Source organism: Podarcis melisellensis, assembly GCF_964234715.1.
Source record: "Podarcis melisellensis genome assembly, chromosome: 3".
Taxonomy (NCBI): domain Eukaryota; kingdom Metazoa; phylum Chordata; class Lepidosauria; order Squamata; family Lacertidae; genus Podarcis; species Podarcis melisellensis.
The window spans coordinates 79704887-79730941 of record NC_138530.1 but is presented as its reverse complement, the minus strand read 5'-3'; the positions used below and the strand labels follow the sequence as shown (position 1 = coordinate 79730941).

The following is a 26055-nucleotide window of genomic DNA, read 5'->3' as shown; positions in this document are numbered from 1 at the left end:
TGTTTAGTGATTATAAAGTAATGGTTTAATAGTGGCAAAACAAAGCAATTTTGTGTCTCATTTGCATTCTTTTAAGTGATCCTGATAGTTTACTCTCTTTTTCTATTTTAATTTTAAAGAAACGTTTATTCAAAATTCTGCATAACACAGTGTTATCAAACAGAATCTGATTACAATATACATAGTCCACATACAATTATAGATCACTGTTCAACAAAAACAGACATAAAATAAAACCAAAATAAATAAACCTCCTCCCATCAGATGTTAAGGAGATAATTAATTACACAAATTTAGAAAATATTTGAAGGTAGCCCTGTATAGGAAAGTTTTTTAATGTTTAATGTTGTATTATGTTTTTATATATGTTGGAAGACACTCAGAGTGGCTGGAGCAACCCAGTCAGATGGGCGAGGGTACCAAAAATTGTTGTTGAAGGTAGTGACTGGAACTATTTATAACATAGACATAATTGCTGAACAAGACAGGTTTACAAACATGGACTCTATTATACCAAGGGAAAGTAATTAAAGTGTTCTGTTGTCCTAAGTCACTATCAGCCATATTCATTCATTACTGCTTTGTTTCATTGCTCTTTATTTGCCTATTTTCTTTTTCTTTATTCCTCATCATCCCAAAACTGTCTTAATAATTTTATTTATTTATTTATCTTTATCCAATTACCTTCCCCATTTTTTTCTCTAATTTGGGAACCCTCCAAACATACATATTTTCTGAGTATGTTTTATTTAGCCCAGTGCCTTATTTTATGTCAGCCTTCTTCAACCTTGTGCCTTCTAAATGTTTTGGATGACAGTTCCCATCATCCTTGACTGCTGGCGGTGTTGGTTGGGGCTGGTGAGAGTTACATTCCAAAAACATCTGGAGGGCTCTAGGTTGAGGAATGCTGTTAGTTGAGCAAGCTATAAGTGTCTATTAAAAATTAAGGCTGCAAATCAAGGAAGCAGTATATGATTGTCGGGGAGAACTACATGTGCAACCTGAGTAGGATTATAGGTGGTGCCATTTTGTGTGTGTCCAATTGACGCACAACCACCAATGTATGCATCATTTTTGGCCCTGGAATGGAGGTGGAATGGGCTTATGGTGGCCCAGAACACAACTCCTGCGCAAGCGGGGAGTTGCCTGTACATGTATTCACTACAATTGTTGTCATTGCCAAAGTCACTGTTCAGTATAAGAAGAGGCTTCTCTTCTGCCATTGGGACTGCTGTACCAAAACATCAAACAAAACTAGATGTACATGTACCGTAGTTCTCTCACCATTCCCATGCAGGCACATCACTTTGTTGAATTGCTGCTGCAGTTAGTGAAAAATATACCTTGACATTTGGTTTTGGAAAGCATTGCCAAAACATTTCAAGTCAGTATAGGGAGACTTATTGAAGACTGTTATTAGTAAGTTTTTGCCTGTTACATATTTGTTTGACCCTTCCAAAATTACAAAGTTACAATTGCTTTCCATGCTTACTTAAGTTAAAACTTTGTCTTTCTTAAAAGGTATGGGAAAATAATACACATACTGTTTCACTTACGATATAATTTTAAGTTACGATATAATTCACAAATTTAATTTACAAAATTTAGAAACTTAATTGTGAAGGCTTTATAACAAAAATACAAGTACATAGTTAAGGTATAAATACTAGTTGTAAATATTAACTGGTCTTTACTGATTCACACATACATTGGTGTTAAATATTTAATGGGCAGTTACTGATCACATATTGTTGTTTCGCCCTGTTTGCCTTTCACATTTACAAGTGGAAAGTTCAATCACCTTACAGTTTGGTCTGAAACAAGTCTAATTGAAAGTATGCCTCATTGTTATCAGTGAAGCTTTCTTGCTTTGCAGCATTAATGTAGTAATGTTCTAGAATGTAAGCCAGTGCTTAGCTGCATTGGACTGATACTGTATTACTGTAGTAATTTTAACACTTAATATTGGGTTTATACCTTTTTATGTGCCTGAGATTCAGTAACAAGAACGGACAAAAGGCAAGTTTGTCTGTTGATGAATACATTTTATTCTCTGGCTTCTGAAATTTGAATTATAGGGATATTCAGTAATTGCATTTAAGTCTCTTTCCTAAGTTGTAAAGAGCATTCCTAGCAATGTACCTAATGTTGGAAGATAGTATAAAATGTGTTTGTTTCTTGTATTTGAAATTATTGTTGTGAGTTGTATTATCATTCAGTGGATATCACTGATAAAGCCTGTTTTTAATCAGTGTGTTAGTTAAAAATATTATTTATTATTATTATATAATATATAATATAATATTATTATACTGGAAAGTATCTTTGTAAATAATTCATGGCTGAATTCAGATGAGATTGACCTCTGAATCATAAATCACAATTGTCTTTTTGTAGCCGTAATAATACTGAATCTGCCTCTTTCGTCCCATTTCATCAGCTTGCTCCGAAAAGTAATTAGAACGATTAATTTATCTGCAAGAATATCTGTTTTCATATTATAAAGCTACTTAATCCAGACAGGCTGCAGTGACATTGATTTTAATCTATTTCCTTAACCTTTTCGGTGGACCTTTTTTAATTAACTTTTGCATCTTAGCTTTATTGATTTATTTTGGTTTTTTACCTTTAGACTCTATAGATGAGTCATAATTGTATATATAAAGCCATCTGGATTCTTCTCCAATTTCTCTCTCATTTTACCCTTCTTCTAAAGACCAGTGTCTAAAATCTCTTTGTAAATATAAAAATTAGTGTGTGCGCATGTGAGAAAAACAAGTAGGTTTTAATCAGGTTCTGTTTTTGTTTTGTTTAAAAAAACATTTTAAACAATTTTAAATTTGGTTCTTATATGTGCAACTTAAAATATATCTGGAGTGTCTCTCTTGATGGAACCTAGCCTGGCCAGGTGGGTTTCAAGGTGGGTCACAATTTGGTCCCACTGCAGCGTGCACCCCAGTTCATCACTTCACTTGTTCACATAGGTGTGCATAGCAGTCATTACCCTTCACTCGCGCTGCGACTGGCTTTGGGCTGTTGCACAAGGATGCTGCCACCCAGTGATAGAAAGGGGTGTTGCCACCACCTCTCCAACATTTCCGCCTGTTGGTCAAGCTTGACCCCGGGGGTGTCTTCCTGTGTTGGGCCACACACAAGGAAGCTGTTTCCGCAGATCCCTCATGTGCCAGATCCCTCTCAGCTGGCCCTAGAGTGGCCCTAAAGAGAAGGAGCCACTGCCCTCACTTCCCCAACCCCAAAGGCTGGGCTTGGGTGCGGCTTCCTTCGATGAGGGAACCTGTTGTGGGGGTGCCTAGTTGGACACCCTCAAAAGAAATGTGTCTGGAGCTGCAACCCTCCCCGTCCTGTCGTCGTCCCCCCCACGCTATGCCACTGGCACTGGCTCTTATATATGTTCATTGCTGCAGCTTTTTTTGTAAGTGCTAGCTTGAGAGCCATAGGTGATAAGGAACTGCATGTCAGAGGGTGCATGGAATTCCATGCAGTGAACGAGCTAGTGGAGGAGGAATGGAACACTGTTCCTACCGTGCGCCCAGTGTAGAAACCAATAAGGGTGCCAGAATCTGGTGCTTAGCATAAAAGTACAATGAATTGTTGCAGGAAGGAAATACTTCTTTGTCTCCGTCTGTAGCCCCTCCAGTCCCTCTCCTGTTATAAAAAAAAATACATAATTGCAGACTAGTTTGTGGTCTTATTTATTAGGATTATTTGTTGGTCCTACCAATCCTGTAATCATATATTTGTACAATTGTGTGCCGAATGAAATCTTACCTTGACACCATCTAGTATAAATTGTTCATTAAGAAGGTTGTTCAGCCCCCTCTACCCTCATTATAACTTGTGTTCTATGAAGTAAATTATGTTGAAATACAAATATTACTGCAAAAAAGGTAATCTCACTTATTTCCCATACCATAATTAAGAAAAGTTGGTATATCATAGGGTTTGTTCAGAAGTTGTCCCTGAGAAGGAATCAAGGTAGAATTTGGGTTTATGAACACCCTTACCCATGTTTCTACTTCTCTTTTCATGATAACTGGTGACAGAACAGGAGCTTCTATACTCTTATGGTGAGAGGGATTGAGGAGGGAATGTACAGCAGTGAAATCATGTCCAAGCTCTTAACCACATTGATGATCAGAGGGAAGAATTGAAGCTCTGGCTTGCTTTTTTAAAATTGAAATAGGTTTACTGTAGTCAAGTTGGGCCCTTTCAAAATCCTTCTAACAGTTAGTGCCTTTGCCTTTCATGATAAATACTGGTATGTAGACCTGTGTTAACACTTAGTGCATGGTGAGCTAACAATATGTCTAATTGTCTTTCAGTGAATCAGTTTTTAACCTTTGAAGGCCCTATGCTACTGGATGTGCGCATTAAGCATTTGATGAAAACAAAGCAGTTAACTCAAGCAACTGCCCTGGCAAAAGTGTGCTCTGACAATCCAGAAATCAGCAGCAAAGGCAGTTTTAAGCAAACCTATCTAGTCTGCCTTTGTTCTGGGTCACCAAATGAAAAGCTAATGCAGGAGGTAAGTATGTTTTAGAAATATGCCTTGTGACTTTCTCAAAGCATCAGTAATAAGAGTATTGGGAAACATGGTTCAGAAGTGCATGTTGTAACATTCTCTGTAGAAAGAGTTAAGCTTGAGTCAGTGCAAACTGTAAGGTATAAAACATCTTGGGCCAGATTCAACTACCCCATTCATGGAACCTAGCACAAGGACTCCAGCTAGCTCAATGGAGCTTTCCACCTCTCTTCCCCTGTACCTGCCCCAGATCCTCCCTGGAGAGTTGGGAGAATGCCCAGAACAGCATGGCAGGGAGGAGAAGGAAGATTGTTTCATCTGGCAAGCAGAAATATTCTCATTGGTGGTATATTTAATTCCACCCATTGACTCTTATCCCTTAAAAAAGAATTGTTGAGGTGTTTGCCATATTTTATTTAATGGGGTTCTATTCATTAATGTATAGTACCCAGTACTATACATGGTGGATATAATGGCCTTTAAATTGGAACAATTGGGGACTTCCGGGTTGGCGCCATCGCCGAATGGCGGGCTCCCTCCGTGCTCCGGAGGGAGCCGGCTCGGCAGGGGTTGGGTCCTACCGCGCCGGCGACGCGGGGACCCTCAAAAACCATGGGCACGGAGCCCCATGGACATGGTGACTCGGCTGGCACCTTTGCGCCCCTCCCCGGCCCGCGAAAGAGCCTTTTTAAAGGCTAAAGAATGGGCGCCAGGAGGAGGGGTGGTGCTTTGAGTCCTCCGCTTCCCCTGCCGAGCGAAGCCGCATGCCATTCGGTGGAGAGCGCCAGCTTCTTCTATTGAGAATTCGGATCTAAAAGAAGAACCCGTGAGTAATTGGAGTATGGACTAAAAAGAGGGATAAATTTTTAAAATTTGGAGCGAACGGGGGAGGTGGAAAAAGGAAGTCAGCCCCCCCTTAATTGTAGAAGAGCCAAAACAAAGGACTTGACAACTAAGATCGAGAGTAACCTTATCTTGATGAATCTGCAACTTCGCGAGGGGAAAATATAAGATTGAGCTGGAGGAGAAAAGTGGAATTTGAATTAAAAAGCAACCCCCCCCGGAATCCCTGGAGCGATTCGTGAAAATGCCTGGAGAAGAGTAACGGAGGTTTTGACAGCTGTCAAAGAGCTGTCAAAACGGAAGAATAAATTGGAGTCTTTGTTACGAGGACTTTGCCGGTTACATTTGTCATAAATTGGAGATAAATTGTTTCAAATAAGGATCAACAAGTTATTTGGACTGGTGGATGTGATTTGGAGGGGAGCTCAGCTGCTGTGGTCCATCTAGAGGAGCTGAGGGATATTGCATGTGTTTTTGACAGGAAACCTGGATAGTTGAACAGAGTTTTTAATCTCCTGGGAAACTGCAGAAATGGAACACTATTTTGTCTACAGAGGTCTACACACTATAGGAAACAATGGATTTATCTGTTGGAAAATGAAAGGGACATGACGTAACGTTTGGTTCCTGAATAACAAGCCTCTGCAGAGGAACTAGAAGCTTTTGGAAAAAGAACATTCCTGCGGGAGAACAGGGAAATAAACAAAGAAACAAAAAGGAACTGGAAGTGGGAACATTTGGGATATCCAGATTTGACAAGCTTATGGAAATAAAATTGGAGTTTTCACTCCTGGATACAAAAATCTGGATGGAAGAAATGGGCCCCTTTTTGAGATAGACCTCTTCTATGATTGGACACTCGTAACTAAAATTGTACACTCGTAATTAAAAATGACTGGCAAAAAATTAGAGGGGTATGAGCTTAGTGAAATGTGGGAACTCCAGAGAGATACTAGAAGTGGAGGGATATGGGGAACGCAACAGGGAAAGGGAGGAGGGAAATTTGGAATCCAAAAGTTGTAAAATTGTTCTCTTATTTTTATTTTATATTTATCTGCATTATATTTGAAAAGGGGGACCTCGTGGAAGGGATTAGATCGATCTTAGGGGATGGGAACTTGTAAAAAATTTGGGTTATTGATGATGAGTGTAATTTGGGGATAAGAATTTGTTGAATTTAATTGTTTATTTGGAAGATTTGGAATACAAGAGGGGGTGGGGAGGGGAAGTCCTGGTTATTGGAAAAAGTTTATAAATTGGATTTAATTTGTTTTAATTTGGAAAATCTTAATAAAAATTATTAAAAAAAAATAAATAAATTGGAACAATTGGGCATAGAAAGGTTAGGAGGGAATTCATGGTTTTGAATAATTCTGGGAGATGAAGGTTTTCATGGAAGCTCTTAAGATAAGGGGTAATTAAATATGCTCAGTGGTCAGTCTTTGAAACATTCATATCTGTTAGACCCTCTTTGGCAGTAATCAGAAAGGAACTGACAGCCTTGTTCGAGCTTTTGAAGAGAAATGACAGAATGACTCCATTTGGCATTAATATCTTTTAAAATGCCCTTCCTCTTTCAGCATTAACCACACTACCCGGTGAATGCTAAGCTTTTGACTACCTTCAAATCCTTTAACCATGGCTGGCATTGACCTCGGCGCAGATGCTCTGCTGCAGCATTGTTAAAGTTGAAAAGGGTTAGAAGAAAGGGGTTCTAGTACTGTATAAGGAAAGGAAGGCAGTTCATGAACTTGCTGAAGCCAAGAAGTTGCTCCCAGTCTCTTAACCAAAATTAAGTCCTTTGGTTCCTGGAGTCCTTTCACTTGGATTATTTTATATTTGGGAATGATTTGTCCAGGTCCTTACAAGCATAGGGTAGGATTTCCCTAACAAGACCTATCAGCAGAAGCCCTGCACAAAACATTTTGCTTGCACAGTGGGGGTTTTCCCTTCTGCCCACCCATGCGTGTTGGTAAGGCGAATCCCCAGAACAGTACTCAGAAGGTGGAGAGGTGAGTGGTTATTCTGTTTGGCAAACAGAAATGTTTGCACTGACAGAAGGATCAGAAGAGTGTGACGTTAAATTCCTCCCATAAACTAATAAAACATATACATAGAGACTTAAGTATTTTTGTCTGTGTTAGCAGTATTTTCAGTCTCTCTGGATAAGTGTAATAGAAGATGCTGGCATATAAATTTAGGAGATCATTGAGATGATTTATGTAATGTATAAACTGTACAAATTAGATTTTTTTCTTTTTGAAAAATAATCATGGTTTTTACATAGACTATCAATGTTTAAAGCAATTGCTTAAACTGCTGATATGTACTATGCATGTTTTGATGTAATCGGATTTAATATTTTAACTGAAAACAAATTACTTAATCTTTTTTCCTTCACTCTTCAGATTGCAGCTATAGACTGCAAAGATGCTTTAGAAATGATCTGTAATCTAGAATCTGAAGGAGATGAAAAGAGTGCTCTTATTTTATGTGCAGCATTTTTATCTCGTCAACTGCAGCAGGGAGAGATGTATTGTGCATGGTAGGTTTGAATCCTTTGAACTATGTTAGTTAGAATATATTATACAGCAAATATACAAATGGAGTAATGGAACAGAAATATTATAAAATTGAGTATTTTGTCATAACTTGTGATAGCTAGTGCCATTGGTGTCCATAATTTATCCTAATTAAGGATCAGATAGGAGATCAAATATTACAAAGCAACCGTAGTTTTACCTCTGTAGGAACCAAATTCTACAGCTCTTAGCAGACTGATGTAATAAAAGTTAAGTTAATATATCTAAAATTCTTACCTCATCATTGTGCGATTTTATTATACCAGCACATTTCCAAGTACTATGCAGTGAAATGACTAGTAGACTGCTCCTTGTGAACATAAACCAGAGCATATTTAACGCTGAAACGTGTGTCCTTACCATATAAGATAGATATTGAGTGTTAAGTGGGAAAATATAATACTTGGAATGAAATGCTTAGTCATGAAAATGTTAGCACATTTAACATTCAGGATTTTTCTGTAAATTTTATTTCAATCACAAGTTCAAGTAAATTTTATTTCAATCACAAGTTCAAGAATGATGGATTGTAAATCACTCTTAGTTTTATGCTGCTCAAGATGCATTAAGCAAGCCAATTTCCCCATCTCAAGAAAGAATGACTTGCTTTCCATGTGTCCAGGCATAGTTTAGGGTATATAAATAGAAGTGTACTTCATTTTAAATGTACTGTAATCTTTCTCCTGTTTTTGGCCAAAATATAATGCAGGTAGGCTGCCTCTGAAGCTATTGCTTTTCTTTGTATTCCAACTGTTTCCAAAATTTCCCAGTAAGTAGAAGCTGCAGGGAATTCCCAAGGTGCCATACTAGCAATTGTTTACCTTCATTTATAGGGCATGGGGCTGCCACCTCTGTTGCATTGCTTGCCAAATCCCAACCCCCTCCCTCCACCCCTGCCCACTTGCTACCCCTGCCAACACACTACCCTCCCCATTGTGAATCCCCATCCCTCCACATCTCTCACAGCTCACCCCAATCCACTGTGAGAGGGTGAGAAGATGAGAAAGTCTTTCATCCCATTCTGCCAGAAGGAAGCGTGCCATTTTGAAATTCCCATTTCCTTCCAGCAGCAGTGGAAAAAGGAGAGAAAGACACACACCTGCTTCTAGTGACTACAGTGTTTCAATGTTAGTATAAACTTTGTAAATCTTGATTTTCAGGGAACTGACACTCTTCTGGAGCAAACTACAGCAAAGGGTGGAGCCTTCTGTACAAATATATCTAGAGAGATGTCGTCAACTTTCTGTGTTAACAAAGACAGTGTACCACATTTTCTTCCTAATTAAAGTAATCAATTCAGAGGTAAGGATGTGCAGTAAGGTTATTCGTGATGCTGTGAATTGAAATCCACTTGGTAGTGACTTGCAAAGTATAGTGCGCCTACCACATGAAAATACGGTTCTTCGCACTTCCAACTATGGTATCTACATGCGTAAACTAGCAGTCAGAAGTTCCTGTGAAGCATAATTTACTCTTGTCTCAGAGAATGCTGGCATGACAGTGTGCACTTTGCACTTAGTATCTCTGGCTGCCAAAAATGTCCAAAACATTAACATTTGCTTAGAACATCTTTTAAAGAAAGGGAGGGAGGATGAGCCCATCTGTGGGAGCTTGTGGTTGCTTTTGACCATTCTAGATGGCCTTGACTCCTACATCAGTTTTAAGAAATAGAAAGATTGCATTGGGTACAATACAGCCAAATTTTGCTCACTCTGTTTCAATAGCATCCTGGGTAAAGTATTTATTTTCCTGTTATGTTTATATTTCTAGGCTATTTTCCTGCCCAAAGGCCAGTAAACCAGGTTACAAATAAAAACAGCTCAAAATTTAGAAGTCAACAGCTAAACAAAATAAAGAAAAAAAGTCAAATGCAGAGCAGCAGCAAAACAACCTCCAACTGTTAAAAAGCAAACATCAAAATACAGCAAGAAACCAGGCCAGCATGAAATCAAGACCAAAGGAACAATGAAATAATAAAACAGTTGTAACAGAACAGCCTATAGTGTGGAGGTAATACAAGTATAGGGGAGATAGTTCCACATCCTGTTTCAGGATGATGTGGGCAAGTGGAAGTTCTTCCAGGGAATAGGTCTTAGTAGGTCAGTTGTATTAAAAAATTAGTTTGGGACCTTAGTTTGCTTGACTCTGCCTTAAATTGTATAGTGATGTCTGCCCAAGAGTTGCTAAAGATACTAGGTTGGATCCAGATAAGAGGACAAGTAGATTTTCTTCATGTGTCCTTCACATGAAATGCTATATGCTACTGCTGTCTGATTTCAGCTCATTCATTCCCATTCCAGCATCTCATCTTCCAGCCATCAGAAACATTTTATTTGATGGATGTAGGTAGCTGCAGTTTGGGTTGGGAAATTCTTCTCATGCAAACATCCTTATGCTTACGTTTCTCTGGATACAACCCAGAGATGTTTGAGAATGGCATTTACAGGTAATAGCTCTGATAAATGTTGAGCCTTGCGGGACACAACTGAATTAAGGACAAAGAAGTTGCTCTTTTCCCCAGTATTATTTTTTGTGCTTCTATATATTGTAAGGCAGTTGCTGGTTTCACTTAATAATTATGGGGTTTTTTCAAGAGTTTGCAACAGGACCATATAAATCAAAAACTGTTCCTGGAAGAAGTGATTTATTTTGACAAAATGTAGACCATTATCCATTTAATGCAAAAATATGGGTTTTTTAATTGTATGTTTAATGTTCAGATGTAAGGGAAAGAGTTTGAATAATCATTTATAAAATTTACTGAAATCAATTTTAAGCATTACATGTTTGAAATTACTTTTTAATTTGTCTCTTTTACAGATCGATGCTGCTGGACTTGCAACGTGCATTGAACTTTGTGTGAAAGCATTGCGTTTGGAAGCCAGTGAGAATACAGAGGTCAAGATTTCCATTTGCAAGACTATATCTTGTTTGTTGCCTGATGATTTGGAGGTTAAACGTGCTTGTCAACTGAGTGAATTTCTCCTCGAGCCAAATGTGGATGCATACTATGCTGTTGAAATGCTATATAATCAGCCTGACCAGAAATATGATGAAGAAAACCTTCCAATACCAAATTCATTACGCTGTGAGCTCTTACTTGTATTAAAAACTCAATGGCCTTTCGATCCAGAATTTTGGGACTGGAAAATGCTAAAACGTCAGTGTCTTGCATTAATGGGAGAAGAGGCATCAATTGTATCATCAATAGATGAGCTGAATGACAGTGAAATGCATGAAAAAGCAGAGGACTGCCAAGATGAAAACAAAGAAACTTTAGTGAATGGACTTTCTGGATGTTTTGATGAAGCTACAAACTTACTTAGAAGCATTAGAGATAAAAAGCAGAAAAACCGAGAAATAAAGAAACTGAGAGAGCGAGGGTTCATATCTGCTAGATTCAGGAACTGGCAAGCATACATGCAATATTGTGTGCTGTGTGACAAAGAATTCCTTGGACATAGAATAGTAAGGCATGCACAGAAACACTACAAGGATGGAATCTATAGTTGCCCGATATGTGCACAGAATTTTAATTCTAAAGAAACATTTGTTCCGCATGTCACACTACACGTTAAGAAGTCTAGTAAAGAGAGACTGGCTGCGATGAAACCACTGAGAAAATTAGGAAGACCACCTAAAACAGCAACCACTGGTGTGAACAAGAAGAACAATACTGTAGTTAAGCAGGAACAACGGCATATAAAAAAGAACAGCCTTTATGCAGCAGACTTCATTGTTTTTAATGATAATGATGGTTCTGATGATGAAAATTTTGAAAAAGACAAACCTTACATTCCAGAGATAACACCAGTTCAGAAACCATTGCCTGTCAATGAGTTTACATGTCCTGTTAGCTTGTGTAAGAAAGGCTTTAAATACTTTAAAAATTTGATTGCACATGTGAAAGGTCATAAAGACAATGAAGAAGCTAAACGGTTTCTTGAAATGCAGAGCAAAAAAGTCATTTGCCAGTACTGTAGACGCCATTTTGTAAGTGTTACCCACCTCAATGATCATTTACAGATGCATTGTGGCAGCAAACCCTACATCTGTATCCAGATGAAATGTAAATCTAGCTTTAATAGTTATGCTGAACTTTTGAGTCATCGGAAAGAGCACCCACTCTTCAAGGCAAAGTGTATGTTTCCGAAATGTGGGAGAGTGTTTTCAGAAGCATACTTACTTTATGATCATGAAGCACAGCACTATAATACCTTCACCTGCAAATTTGCAGGTTGTGGAAAAGTTTACCGCTCCCAAAATGAATTAGAAAAGCATATTGAAGACCATACTAAATCATCTGAAAAAATACAGCTGTCTGATGGTGAGAATAATTCTTCCCAACCTTTAGAAGAAAATGAGAATGCAGAAGAAATCCATCCAAAAGAAACATTTGTTTTACCACCTGAAAATGGTGTAAATATCTGTGCCAAAGCAGAAAATTATGTCTCAGATCAGTTCAAAGATGAATCTCTCAGGACTGAGGGAACAAAAATGCCAGCTAGTGTACTGGAACAGATTAATTCAATCTCTGTAGAAAGTGTGGAGCAACCTATACCTGCTCCTCCTGCAAAGGCAGAACCGGTAGCTGTGGCCAGCAGTGTTTTGATGCCTCTTCTAGGCCAAAGAATTAGAGAAAACATGGCAAGAAAAGGTAAATTACCTGCTTTGAGTAGTAAAATAGATACTGGTGCATCTGTAGTCCAACAGTTATGCCCAGCAGTTGAAGATACTTGTAATGATCTTGCAGTGTTCCAGGAAGGAAAGCAACATGACTGTGTTGGTGAGTCCCAAACAGTTTCCATGCATTCAGTTAAACTTGAACCTGAAGTTCTTGCATCAAAAAGCCCTGAAAAAGAGATAAGTCTTACGTCCTTCATGCCGAATCAAGTAGGCTGTCAAAATTTACTCTCTCCCAAACTTCCCATGGAAGAGAACATTAAGACTGCTCCCAATTTTTATAATTTGCCTCTAAAGACTTTAGAAGGGATTGCACTTGCTCCAACCCAGAGCAGCCTCGGCACTCCTTTTGTTCCAGTCATACCACTGGCAGCTCCAGTTCAGAAGTTCACTTGCCAAGTTGATGGATGTACTCGAGTCTACAATTCTTGCCAAAGCATTGGCAAACATATGAAGACAGCCCATCCTGATCAATATGCTGCATTTAAGATGCAGCGCAAGAATAAAAGGAGTAAAAAAACAAGCAGTTTGCAAAACCTGTCAAATGATAGCAAAATTGTTTATTTTTTACCATCACAAGTATCTACTCCCACTAGTGATGCTTTTCTTCAACAAGCCAGGACCACTTCAAATCCCCCTTGTACAAGCCAACTGCAGCAGCTGTCTAACGCCCTTTTTCCAACACGTCTGGAAAGTATGACTAATTCCCTATTACCCAACATGGAAAATGTTATAAATATAGGTCTATCATCCCATATTAAAAGTGAAACAGAGAATACATTAGGCGCACAATTGGGAAGTTTGTCCAGTGCAACTTTACCTTCACAGCTGGACGAACTAGAAAAACCAATTATGCCTCTGAACATTGACAGTGGTTCAGATCCTTTCCTTCCTTTACCTTCAGAAAATGGTCCAATTTCTCTCTTTCCTTCTCTTGCTGATAATGGTCCGAGTTCTGTTTTCTCACAAATGGAGAACAATACCAGTCACTTTTCCTCCCTAGAAGGAAACAATAACTCTGCTTTTACAAAAGATGAAAGTGTTGATGTGCTCTTCCCTTCACAAGTAAATAATGAGAGTAACTTCAGTGAAACCACTCCGCAACTCCTTGTTTCAGAAAAAGTGAAAAAGGTTCGTAGGCGAGATCCAGATGGAAAAGAAAAGAAGCCAAAGCAAAACAAGCGGGCAAAATGGCCAGCAATAATCAGGGATGGCAAATTTATTTGTAGCCGATGTTATAGGGTTTTTTCTAATCCTAGATCACTTGGTGGCCACCTGTCTAAACGCTCCTATTGTAAGCCCCTAGATGAATCGGAAATTTCTCATGAAGCTCTACAGCTTAATGGACAGTCTTCTCTTCTTGCCAGTATGATTCTTTCTTCAAATGCATTGAGCTTACAGCAGCAACAGGAGCCAACTTTTAATCCAGAAGTGTGTTTTAAAGAGCCATCATTCCTTCAGCTGCTGGCTACTGAAAATCGGTCAACTGCTTTTTTCCAGAACTTGTTTCCACGGACTAATACGACTACCTTCAATGCAAGTGAAAATGAAGAAGGAAATGAAATTATCAAACAGGCTTTGGAAACTGCAGGCATTCCAAGTACTTTTGATTCTACAGAAATATTACCACATGTAATTACAACTAGCTGTATCACTGGTACTACTGAAATAAATGCAACAGTTTTGCCAAATCCAGGTGTCTCACCTTCGTTACCAACTACCTTGCTATCAGACCAAAACAGAACAATTAACACCAAAATTTCCTCAGTAGAAGAATGCAACAGCTTACCAGTATTTCCAGATGACTTAATACTTAAGACTATTGAAAATGGCCTATGTTCCAACTTGGTTTCTAATTCTACTGCTACAGCACATAATTTTGGAAATAATACTTCACGTATTTCAGTCATAAGCAGCATCAAAAATTCAGAATTGAGTAACTTAAAGAAAAAGGGGGTCGGTGGTTCAAAGAAAAAGAAGAAAACTGCTGCTGACATTTCACAGAAATTAGTAATTAATGATTTGTCAACATTGGGGCTTTTAGCCAGAAATGCTGAAGAAAATGTGCAAATATCGACAGAGAATCTCCAGTCAAATGTATTGACAAAATATGAGTCTCAAGTGTTAATGGAAAATCTTACACAAAAACTGAGCAATGTGGACAGCGAGTTAATTGCCAGTGTCAAAGAGAACTTTAATACTAGTCATGACACTCATGAAGAAACAGTTTGCTTATCAGTGAAATCTGAAAATGACAACTCTCAGGTCACTCTAGATTCCTGCATTCAGGAAAATTCCAATTTGGAGATTTCAGAGCAGAATGTAATTGAAAACTTTGAGAAGACCCTTGAAATAATTAAAACAGCTATGAACTCTCAGATGGTAGAAGTTAAAATGGAAAACCAGGAAGTGTCGATTGAGTCATTGCAGAGTCAGCAAATCAGTACTCCTGAGTGTACATCAGAAAACCCTTCACAAACTGTTCAACCATCCAACCTTGCGCAACACATAGCAGACGTACAGAATGTCACCCTTGATAAAATTAGCCCTTCTAAGTATGACACCTCGCACAAAGATGATATTCAGATTATGGAAATATTAGAAGGTCTGAAAAAGCTGAAGTTAGAAAGTGAAACTTCAGGTCAAGTGTTTGACAGTATAATTCATTGTCTTCCAGCAGATTCACTACCACAGATTCTTGTTCCATTTGTAACAACTGAGAGCACTTCTCCTGTCCAGCCACCTTCAGAAACGCATAATCGGTTCAGTGAAAAAGCCCATAAACCTTTTATGTGCCAGGCCCCAAGCTGCAGTTACAGTGCTATGACCAAGGATGCATTATTTAAACACTACAGCAAAATACATCAATACACTGCAGAAATGATACTGGAAATTAAGAAACACCAGTTGAAATATGCACCCTTTAAATGTGTTGTAGCTACCTGTCCAAAAACATTTACAAGAAATTCTAACCTCCGGGCCCACTGTCAGCTGGTACATCACTTTACAACAGAGGAAATGGTAAAACTAAAACTAAAAAGACCCTATGGGAGAAGATCCCAAAACAAAACTGCAAACTTAACACCAAGGCCTGTTGAACTAAAGAGTATACCTTGTGTGCTAATGGAAAGTGCACAGGAAGCACAATTGACTAAAGATCTTGAAATAAAGAAAGAAGCATGTATAGAATCTGTGAAAGTGCCTGAAATAGTGGTGCCAGAGAGGGTGATCCCAGAGGAGGTGGTGCCAGAAAGTACACCAGATGTTTCTGAAAAAATGGAAAAACCTCCACAAGTGGTTACCATTCCTCCTGAACTTTATAATGTTGCCACACTAAAAAACATACAGGTACAACCCAAAGTACGCAAAATTAGAAGACATAGGAAAGAAAAAGAGGAGAAAAAACACCCCAAACCAGCATGTAAAACTTTAGAACTTCCTACTAGTTATAGTCCCTACAGACCTTACAGATGTGTACATCAAGGTTGTTTTGCTGCTTTTACAATACAGCAGAATTTGATTCTTCATTATCAAGCTGTACACAAATCTGATCTGCCCTCCTTCTCTGTGGAAGGAGAAGAAGAAAGTGAGCCGAGTAAAGATGAGGAGTTTTGTAAAGAAGAAGACTGTGATGAAACTGAAACAAATGTAGTTGTAAAAGAATTCAGATGTGAGGTGAGAAATTGCTCAAGGATATTTCAGGAAGTCACTAGTCTTATTCAGCACTACATGAGGCTTCACGAAATGACTCCTGAGGAAATTGGAAGCATGAAGTCAGCCTTGGATGTTGGAAGATTCCCTTGTGATCAGTCTGAATGTAAGTCAACCTTTGCAATGTATATTAATTATATTACTCATTTAGAAGTGGATCATGGAATAAAGATAAAACAAACAAAAACAGAGGATGGCATGTACAAGTGTGATTGTGAAGGCTGTGATCGTATTTATGCAACAAGGTCTAATCTCCTACGACATATTTTTAATAAGCATAATGACAGGCATAAAGATCATCTGATAAGACCGAGGCGATTCTTGACACCAGGTCAGGAAAATATTTCAAGTAAGGCTAATCAGGAAAAACCCATGAAAATTAAGCATAAAGGATTAAAATATAGGGCAGGAAAGCATGGAAACAAAATATCAATTAGGACTAAGCGAAGGAAACTTATAATTGTAGAAAACAAGAACTCAAAAATGGGCCAGATCCATGAAAATAAGGCATATACTTTGAAATGTGGGAAGTATGTGTACTCAATAAAGAGTAGGCATGATGCTTTATCAGAATGTTCAAGCACTTTGGTCACACAATATCCATGTATGATAGAAGGCTGTTCGTCAGTTGTCACAAGTGAAAATAATATAATTAGACATTATAAATGTCACAAGTTGTCTAAAGCATATACATCAAAACACAGAAATATCCTAATTGTCTCAAACAAACATCCTGATTTAATGGAGAAAGAAGTATCTTCACAAAATGAGGCAATTGAGGACAAAACGTGTGATGCAGAATTGCAGCCAAATTTGTCTGAAACCCCTGAGGACTTGAGAGCCTCTACACCAGTGGCACAAAAAGAACCTGAAAAGAGTGAGAAGGATGAAGTGGATGAGCTTGCAGAAATGTTCATTACCAAACTTGTTAATGAGGACCTCACAAGTTCAGAGAATCATGGAAAGCCGCCTTCTGATGTAAATAATGACTGCCAAGAAACTAGTTCTCCCCTTTCGGAAAAGCAAAATGTAAATGGTAACTTAAAAAGAGGAAACAAAGAAAAAAATCCTCAGATTAAAAAGCGGAAAGTTGAGAAACAGGAAGAAATCTTAGCTGTTGAAGTAAGTAGTGTACGGAGAGAGGAGGAAACTGCTGTCGCTGTTCAAACTGCTGAAGAGCAATCCGCATCTTTTGACTGGAGTTCATTTAAACCTATGGGATTTGAAGTATCTTTCCTCAAGTTCCTTGAAGAGTCTGCAGTGAAGCAAAAGAAACCTACAGATAAAGCCTGCAATAGCTGTGGAACCAGAAAAGGTTCTCATTCAAACTCAAGAAAATCTAATGACAAGTCCTCGTTTGCAAGAACACGATCATGTTCTGAAAGTGAAATCTCTGTACAGTTTGCTAACCCATCACAATTTCAGTGTAGCGGTACTGTAAAAATAGTTTTAGATAAGACTTTTAAAAATTGCACTGAGCTTGTGTTGAAGCAGCTTCAGGAAATGAAACCTATTGTCAGTCTGATAAGACTTGATGGACATTTGGAGAAAAATCCAGAGGTTACAAAATAATCGGGTAATATGTGTGGACTCTATGTTCTGATGATTAATGTCTAAACATGACCTGTACTGCATTTTTTATTTTATTTTAGTAGGAAGCCATTGAGCATGAGACTATTTCTTAAGGTTTTCTGTTGAAGTGATTTAACCTAGCAAAATCATGACAGTTGTCATGTAAATTTCTTTGTTTTTATCCCTATGGGACTTGGAACAGAATCATTGTTTCAGTTTTGTAAATAATTGATCAGAACCTCAATTTTTTATCAGATTTTTGTCCTTTTCCATGACTCAAATATTTGTGTATTGTCTGTGGTATTTTTCACTGGGTCACAGCTCATATATAACAGTACTTTTTATTTGTAGATACATTTTTGTATATATTTATTATTGTAAATCATTTGCTGCTGTTAGCAGTCTGTAAGTCTGAAATATTAAATGACACGTTTATATTCAGAATTTTAATTTGTAACTAAGTGATCCAGTTTTTAAAATGTTCTTTTAAACTTTTTAAAGTAACAACTAGGTAAGTCTACCATATCCAGTTTCGTTTTGCATAAAATGTGTGTACAGGAGAAAAGATTGATCAGATCACACTTAATTGGTTAAAATACATACTGACACAGTTGTGTTTGTAACTTGAAACATCCAATATCTTTGGATGGTATTCATATGTACTTAACTCAAACTTTTTCCTATAACTGCATTTGCATTGCTTTTAATTGGATCGAAATTCTTCCACTTCCATAATATAATGGAAATGTAAATTTTAAATAGTTTGCTGACACTGAAGATTTTAAACAACATTTTGGTATTGAATAACCCATCGTGAATGTGGTAGAAAATTAGTAGTGTGGAGCAGTGTATATTTTTGAGGTGGTGATTTGTGAAGTAGCCCAGTATTGCCTTAAATAAAATCACATTTCATTTCTTGTTTTATACATGTTATCTTACAAAGGTCCTTTTTTGTTTTTGAAATTTAGATTTATTTATAGGGTAGCATCTACAACACAGCTTTGGAAACAATCTTTTTTAATGAATGCATTTTTACACTACTTGTTTTGATATTACCACCTTGGTATCTCTTTTGTAAAATATATACTATAACAGCATTAGAAACACAATATTTGCTTTTTCAATGGAAGATGAGAGTTTGTGCTCTTCCGAATATAATTACACAGCTTTCATAATAGATGACAGCCTCTCTTCTCATTCACAGTTACAGTAGAAAATGTAAGTGTCCTTATGCCTTTTTTAGAATTAAGTTTCCTTGTCATTTGAAGTTTACATTACATGCACGCATATATACTAATAGCACATCAGGTTGATGCAGGGTAGTATTAAGGCAGAGAGACCACTGTCTCATCCACCATATTGAACTTCACTCAAGATGGCCCTGCTACTGAGGCATCAAACAAATGACTTCAGGCTCTGTCCTAGTATCTCAAAAACTTCTTTCCCAGCAAGGGAGCAGTAGGTGAGAAAGAGGAATTAATGATGAGCTGGTCCAGCATAGACTTACTCCTTCACTTGACACCAGTTTGAGACAGATTATTAGCAACCCAGTACTTGCCATTATGGTAGCAGTAAAGATTTGTATTTGAGCTCAAAATACTTGTTCCTACTTAAATGTTTTATGTCACCAAGGTCAAAATAGAAGTGTGATACTGCCATAATAAAGAGTACATGTACACACAAGCCACAAAAAATAAGCACAACTTCCTTTTCATATATAAATATATGGCTGATGCAGCTGGAAAAGGATTGAATTGTGTTGGGTCAAATGGATTCTCTTACTGATTGTTAGACTTCAGTGAAGCCTATAGTAGATAAAACTGACTAATTTATCTTCTGCAGGTTATCACTACTGCGTATTTCACTTGATAAGTTGAATTTAAATGTTAAGTATGGATAACATACCTGTTTCTAATTTTAAAATGTCTGTTAAAGGAACAAATATGCAACAGTAACCACTTTCTCTCCCCCCACCCCCCTGGTTGTGCCCGGACTCTTCAAGAAGCATTGTTTGGTCACCATACTTCTCTCACTCTTGCTTCATGAAAATACTTGAGGGATTAAAAGGAGGAAGAGGCAAACATGAAAGGAGAGGCCCTCCTTTTTTCTTCTTTTGTCCCTCCACAACAGAGTTTGTTAATATGCCCCTCCAGATACTGTTGGCACTCCCAACATTTATGAAACCTAGCCAGCTCCAGTGATTAGAGGTAATGGAATTTGTAGGTGAACAACATCCGAAGGGGTTAAAGTTCCTCATTCCCAACAAGCTCAGATAATGTTGTCTCAGCCTTTTTTATGCTGTGTGATCTAGAAACGGGTAAGAACATGAGAGCTTCCTGGATCAGGTCAGTAGCCCGTCTAGTCCATCTTATTATCTCAGTGGCCAATTAGATGCCCATAGGAAGCATACAAGGTAGACCTGAGCACACAATAGCACTCCCCTGCAGTTTCCAGCAACTGGTATTCAGAAGCATTCTGCTTCTGATTATGGAGATGGAGCATAGCCTTCATGGCTAGTAGCCATTGATAGCCTTATTTTCCATGATTTTGTCTAGACCTTTTTCAAAACCATGCAAATTGGTGGCCATCACTTCCTCCTATAGGAGTGAATTCCATAGCTTAACTATGAAGAAGTACTTTGTTCTGAATTCTCCCAACCTTCAGCTTTGTTGGATGTCCACCCTATTCCTGTGGGAAGCCCAAAGAAAGGACAAAGCTTTATGAGACGGGGAGAAAAACTCCTCTGCCCACTTTCTCCATGTCATGCATAATTCCATGCATTTCTATCATTTCTCCTCTTACATGGCCTTTCTCTTAACTGAAAAAAGTCTGAAGTAATGCAACCTTTCCTTATCCGCTTGATAATTTTGGGTGCCCTTTTCTGAACCTTTTCTAATTATAATATCACCCTCAGGAGGTTATGGACTCTCCTCCTTTGGAGGTTTCTAAGCAAAGGTTGGATGGCCATCTGACATGGATGCTTTAGTTGAGATTCCTGCATTGCAGGGGTTTGGACTAGATGACCTTTGGGTCCCTTCCAACTCTACAATTCTATGATTCTATCTTGTTTTCAGGAGACCAGAGCTGTATGCAGTATTCCAAATGTAGTCATACCACAGATTTGTATAATGTAACGGTATTGGTAATTTTAGTCTTATTTTCTTTCCTAATGATCTGTAGCATGGGATTTTTTTCTACAACTGCACATTGGATTGCTGCATTCTGGCTACCTGCTATGACCCAGTTCAAACCCCATAAATGTATATATGCAGTTAAGATACTTTGCTCCGTTTTTCACCTTACACTTCTTTACGTTGAATGACATTGGGCATTTTACCATCCATTCCATTTGGAGAGGTCCTTTTGGAGCTCTTCACAGCCCCTTTTTGTTTTAATGACCATGAATGATTTTATATCTGGCAGATCTGGCCACCTCACTGCTCACCCCCAACCCAGACCAAGCGCAGGTGTGTTTAGACGATAGGACACAAAATTGCTCTTGTGGACAACTTATGAATGGCAATTTGCCTGACAACCCTTTCTCCCCGCCCCCTCTCATCACAGTTCTTTTGTAGAACCCAACAAATTGTCCAGCATAGGGTATGAATGCCCCTCCCCATCCTTCTGCAAATAGGAATCCCTATTGGTTACCCTCTGAGCCCTGCTCTCACTATCACTGGCCAAGCATCCACCCTTAATAACAATCATTCTATCATAGTTGATGTATCTTCATTCAGGAGCTCCCCCCAGTTTTTGGAAAGCAATCTATTCAGGGGGGCAGTTATCTGTTCATTAGGCAGTTAGAAAGAAGTTAGCCCTCAGAAGAGTTGGGAAAATTGATACGTAAGTCAGAGGCCTTGCTTGTTAGGAAATTGTATGGGTGCAGACCCCAAAACCCACTTTGCCCTCAGCTATTGGATATATCATGTTGATGTCTGTGTTCCCTTCCAAAACATCATGTAGGAAAAGGCCCACAGACATGGCAAATAAGATATGCTTGAATACAATTAGAGTGGTGAAAATGCAAATCTTTTTCACTTTAATAAATGGTAGTTTTTTTAAAAAAAATACAAAACTGAAGTCAGTGTTCACATGGAAATAACTTTAATGTGTTTACTTATTTCATATTTTATTTCAGCAAAAATTGCCTTGATCTAAATTTGCTGACATCACACTGTTGCTCAGAAAAAGTGGAAGCAACTTGCCAGCTAGCATTTAATATTCTGGGATGTGTTAAGCTTATTTCTGTAAAAATGTCATGAGAATTGTATATGTATGCTTTGTAACAAAAAGGTAATTGATTTAATAGCCTTCAACAGTGACCTTTTTTGTTTTTTGACATTTTCTCATGTCAAATTCTCATGCAGTGCTTTCAGATGAGCTTTACCAAAGCCATAGCTTAGTGGTTGAGCATGCAAGAAGGTCACAGGTTTTATCCCCCAAACCTCTGGATGGAGCTGCGAATGCTCTTTGTCTGAACCCCTGGAGAACTACGGCCAGTCAGGGTGGATAATATTGAGCTAGATGAAGCAATGGTCTGGCTAGTTATAAGGCAGCGTTCTGTGTTCTTGTGCCCTTGGATAAACTACTTGTAACACCACAAATCACCAATAGCTTATTGTGTTCTAAATCTTGGTAGACGTTAGACTTAGCTGCCTTATTTTATTCCAGACACATCATTTTGGATTTCAAACTTTAGCATTTGATTCTCCTCAGTGTGTTTATGCTGCTTTTCTGCCCAGAGTGGCTTACAAAAATGAAATCCAAACACAGGCAATTAAAACACAAGAAAATTAACTTACAAAATTAACGAGAACAAGTTTTCAAATTCCAACGGGTGAAGTGGGAATTGATCACAAAGAGCCCATCAAAGAAAGAAGATATTTTAACAGTCAAGATTAATATTGTGGGAGCCAGCATCATAGCTGTCAACTTTTCCCTTTTCTTGCGAGGAATCCTATTTGGAATAAGGGAATTGCCCTTTAAAAAGGGAAACTTTAAATGCTTTTGACGCAAATCATTTTAGGTGTTCAATGATAATAAGCACTTAGAAGTGACCTCAGAAACTAACGAAACCAGTGCAGGTCAGCCAAAATTGGAATTATATCCTGCATGTTAAGGGCTCTGCTCCTGCTCACTCCTCTAACCAACCCGCTGCCATTCCTCCCACATTAACACAGCAGAGCTCCGCCTTCCCATCCCATGCAACTACTAAGCTTGCTTTTCACATACTCAATCCTATTTCTAAAGCCACTTTGCTCTTCTGTTTTCACCTTCACCTCCATGTCCCCCCACATTTTGTGCAACCTTTCCTTGCACACTAACCACCCCCATGGTTAACTCCTGCATCTTCTTACTCCCAAACATTGCAACTACAGTGGTACATATGCTTCAGGTTATGTACGCTTCAGGTTACAGACTCCGCTAAACCAGAAATAATGCTTCAGGTTAAGAACTTTGCTTCAGGATGAGAACAGAAATCGTGCTTCGGTGGCGCGGTAGCAGCAGGAGGCCCCATTAGCTAAAGTGGTGCTTCAGGTTAAGAACAGTTTCAGGTTAAGTACGGACCTCCGGAATGAATTAAGTACTTAACCCAAGGTACCACTGTACTAAGCACCCTTTTCCCTTTCCACCCAGCTATGAAGCCACCATCTCTTCCTATTCTTCAGACCTTTTCATGCCCCTGCTTTCATCTTCAACCCTATTCCCATGCCTCGTCCTCTTTTTTGGGGGGGGCAACCCCTTTTGTACCCCCGTTACATTCCCCCTTTTCCACCCTCCTTTTTCAACTCTCCTACACAGATCACTGCTATTTCCCTACCTCCTTTACAGTGGTACCTCGGGTTAAGAACTTGATTCGTTCTGCAGGTCCGTTCTTAACCTGAAGCACCACTTTAGCTAATGGGGCCTCCTGCTGCCACCGTGCCACCAGAGCACGATTTCTGTTCTCATCCTGAAGCAAAGTTCTTAACCCGAGGTAATATTTCTGGGTTAGCGGAGTCTGTAACCTGAAGCGTCTGTAACCCGAGGTACCACTGTACTCTCCTCTTCTGCAGCCTCCTGTGTGTGTCTGTGCATGTGCTGATATAGGTTACCGTAAGAAGAGCAAATCTTAAGAGCAAACCTGTCAGCATGTTCAGTTAGAGAAGGTAAAGTTCAGCTGGTGAATGTTGTACATGTATGGGTTTTTGCTCCTTAACAGCACCAATTTTTCTAAATTACTACGTGGAATCTGGAACTTCATACTGAAGACAACAGATACCAGAAGTGAAATACATTGTGTGAAAGTACTATGGGATATTTGAGAGCTCTGCTTCAGTTACCTCTGTCGCATGAGGCAGATGAGGAATAGAAGAGGGAGAAGTTTAAAACAGCCAAAACAAAAACCCACCCCTTACAGTGTTGCTCCCTTCTTGCTGTACTCCATGGCAGAAGTTTGAGTAAAGTAGGGGTGGAGTTACACTGAGGGGTGTTCTTTTTTTAAAAAAAAGCAAACCAGTTTTAACATGGAGAAATGAGCAGGGATGGGTACAACACAAAAGTTAACGCAAAAAAGCTGACACAAATCAGCGTTTTCCAACTTCCTTCTCACTGTACTCTAATATTGTTTCAAACTGCCCCTTAACCCTGCCTGCTCTACTCAAACCTTTGCCATTGTTTAAAATTGCCACTAAGTTTCCCTGCTTTATTCAAACCTCTGCTGTTCTTTAAAACGGTTATTTTACTCTGTGTCCTCTAGTGTTTAAAACCACCATTTCCCCCCTCTTTGTGTTCCTTCCATAGCTACTGCTGTGGTGCAACAGTTCCTTTTTGCTCCCTTTCGCTACTCCAACTTCATGCAAATCCAAGACTGTGATGAAACACAACCAATCCTCCAATGGGGGCTGCGTGATGACAATCTTATTTATTTGCATTTATTTTTGTAGGAAAATAGAAACCTAGTTTTAGGGTGCTTCCAGACAGGTATTTAATGTAGTATTTATTACGTACTGCTTAATAATATTTTTACAAAAATGAAGTGGTTAACACGAGATATAATTAGAAATAACAATGACGTAAAAAAAAATTACAAGAACGTTCATATGTGCAATTAAGTAGAAACAGAATTAAACTCTTATCTCATAAGTAAAACGGGGCAGTACATGAGGCAAGGACATGCCAGAAGCTTCAGTTGCAAATGCAATGTGTCAGTACAGGGATGGATCTGAGAATGGTAACCGGAGTCTTGCTTACACAGTTAAGGCTAGTAAGTTACTATAACCAGCCAATGGCAGAGTTGCATTAATAGGTAAGGTCAGGTCTTTGGGGCTTGAAAAAAGAAAGTGGGCTTGAATCTTATGATGTCCATGTATAAGTGGAACAGTTATTAGCTCATGACCCCTCCAAAATCTGTTTCAGATAGATGGGAGACCAGAGCAGATCTAGAGCAGTGTTTCCCAACCTTTTTTGGGCAAAGGCACACTTGTTTCATGAAAAAAATCTCGAGGCACACCACCATTAGAAAATGTTTAAAAAATTAACTCTGTGCCTATATTGACTATATATAAAGTAACTCTCTTTAATAGGCATCAAATAAACACAAAGAAAGTATTTTATAATTACTTTATAATGAAATAGTAAGTACCGTATTTTTCGTCCCATAGGACGCTCCGTCCCATAGGACGCACCTACTTTTTTTGGGGGGGAAATAAAGGAAAAAATTTTTCCCTTTATTTCCCCCCCCAAACCAGGTCGGGGGACAGTGGGATGGCGGTGCTGCGCCTCCCCGCTGTCCCCCGAGCTTGTGGGGCTGGCCCATGTCTGCCTGGCGCGAGGGGCGCTCTGCTTCAGGGCGCCCCGCGCGTCGGGCGGCAGGCTACAGTCCGCAGCATGGGGAACCCTCTGTTTCAGGGCGCCCCACGCGCCCCCCGGGTGCGTAAGGCTTGCCAACACAAGCGCAGAGCACGGGGCGTCCTCCGAAGGGCGCCCCGTGCTCCGCGCTGCCAGCTGCCGCCCGCAAGCCTTGCACTCCTGGGGGGAGATCCCCCGGGTGCGCAAGGCTGGCCAACACCAGCGCGGAGCACGGGGCGGCCTCCGAAGGGCGCCCCGTGCTCCGTGCTGCCGGCTGCCGCCCGCAAGCCT

The 26055-nt window shown here is 39.1% G+C and overlaps 1 protein-coding gene across 2 annotated transcripts in view; it reads left to right on the top strand.

Annotated features, from left to right (window-relative positions):
• The window catches only part of ZNF292 (zinc finger protein 292), a 32148-nt gene extending 13288 nt beyond the window's left edge, over positions 1–18860 (top strand). For both annotated transcript variants that reach the window (XM_081905593.1, XM_081905594.1), the window contains 4 exons: positions 4344–4546; positions 7795–7931; positions 9129–9270; positions 10789–18860. In XM_081905593.1, coding sequence (XP_081761719.1) covers positions 4344–4546; positions 7795–7931; positions 9129–9270; positions 10789–17934 — 7628 coding nt within the window. In that variant the 3' untranslated portion in view covers positions 17935–18860. The remainder of the gene's footprint in view (positions 1–4343; positions 4547–7794; positions 7932–9128; positions 9271–10788) is intronic.
• Positions 18861–26055: the final 7195 nt, after the last annotated feature.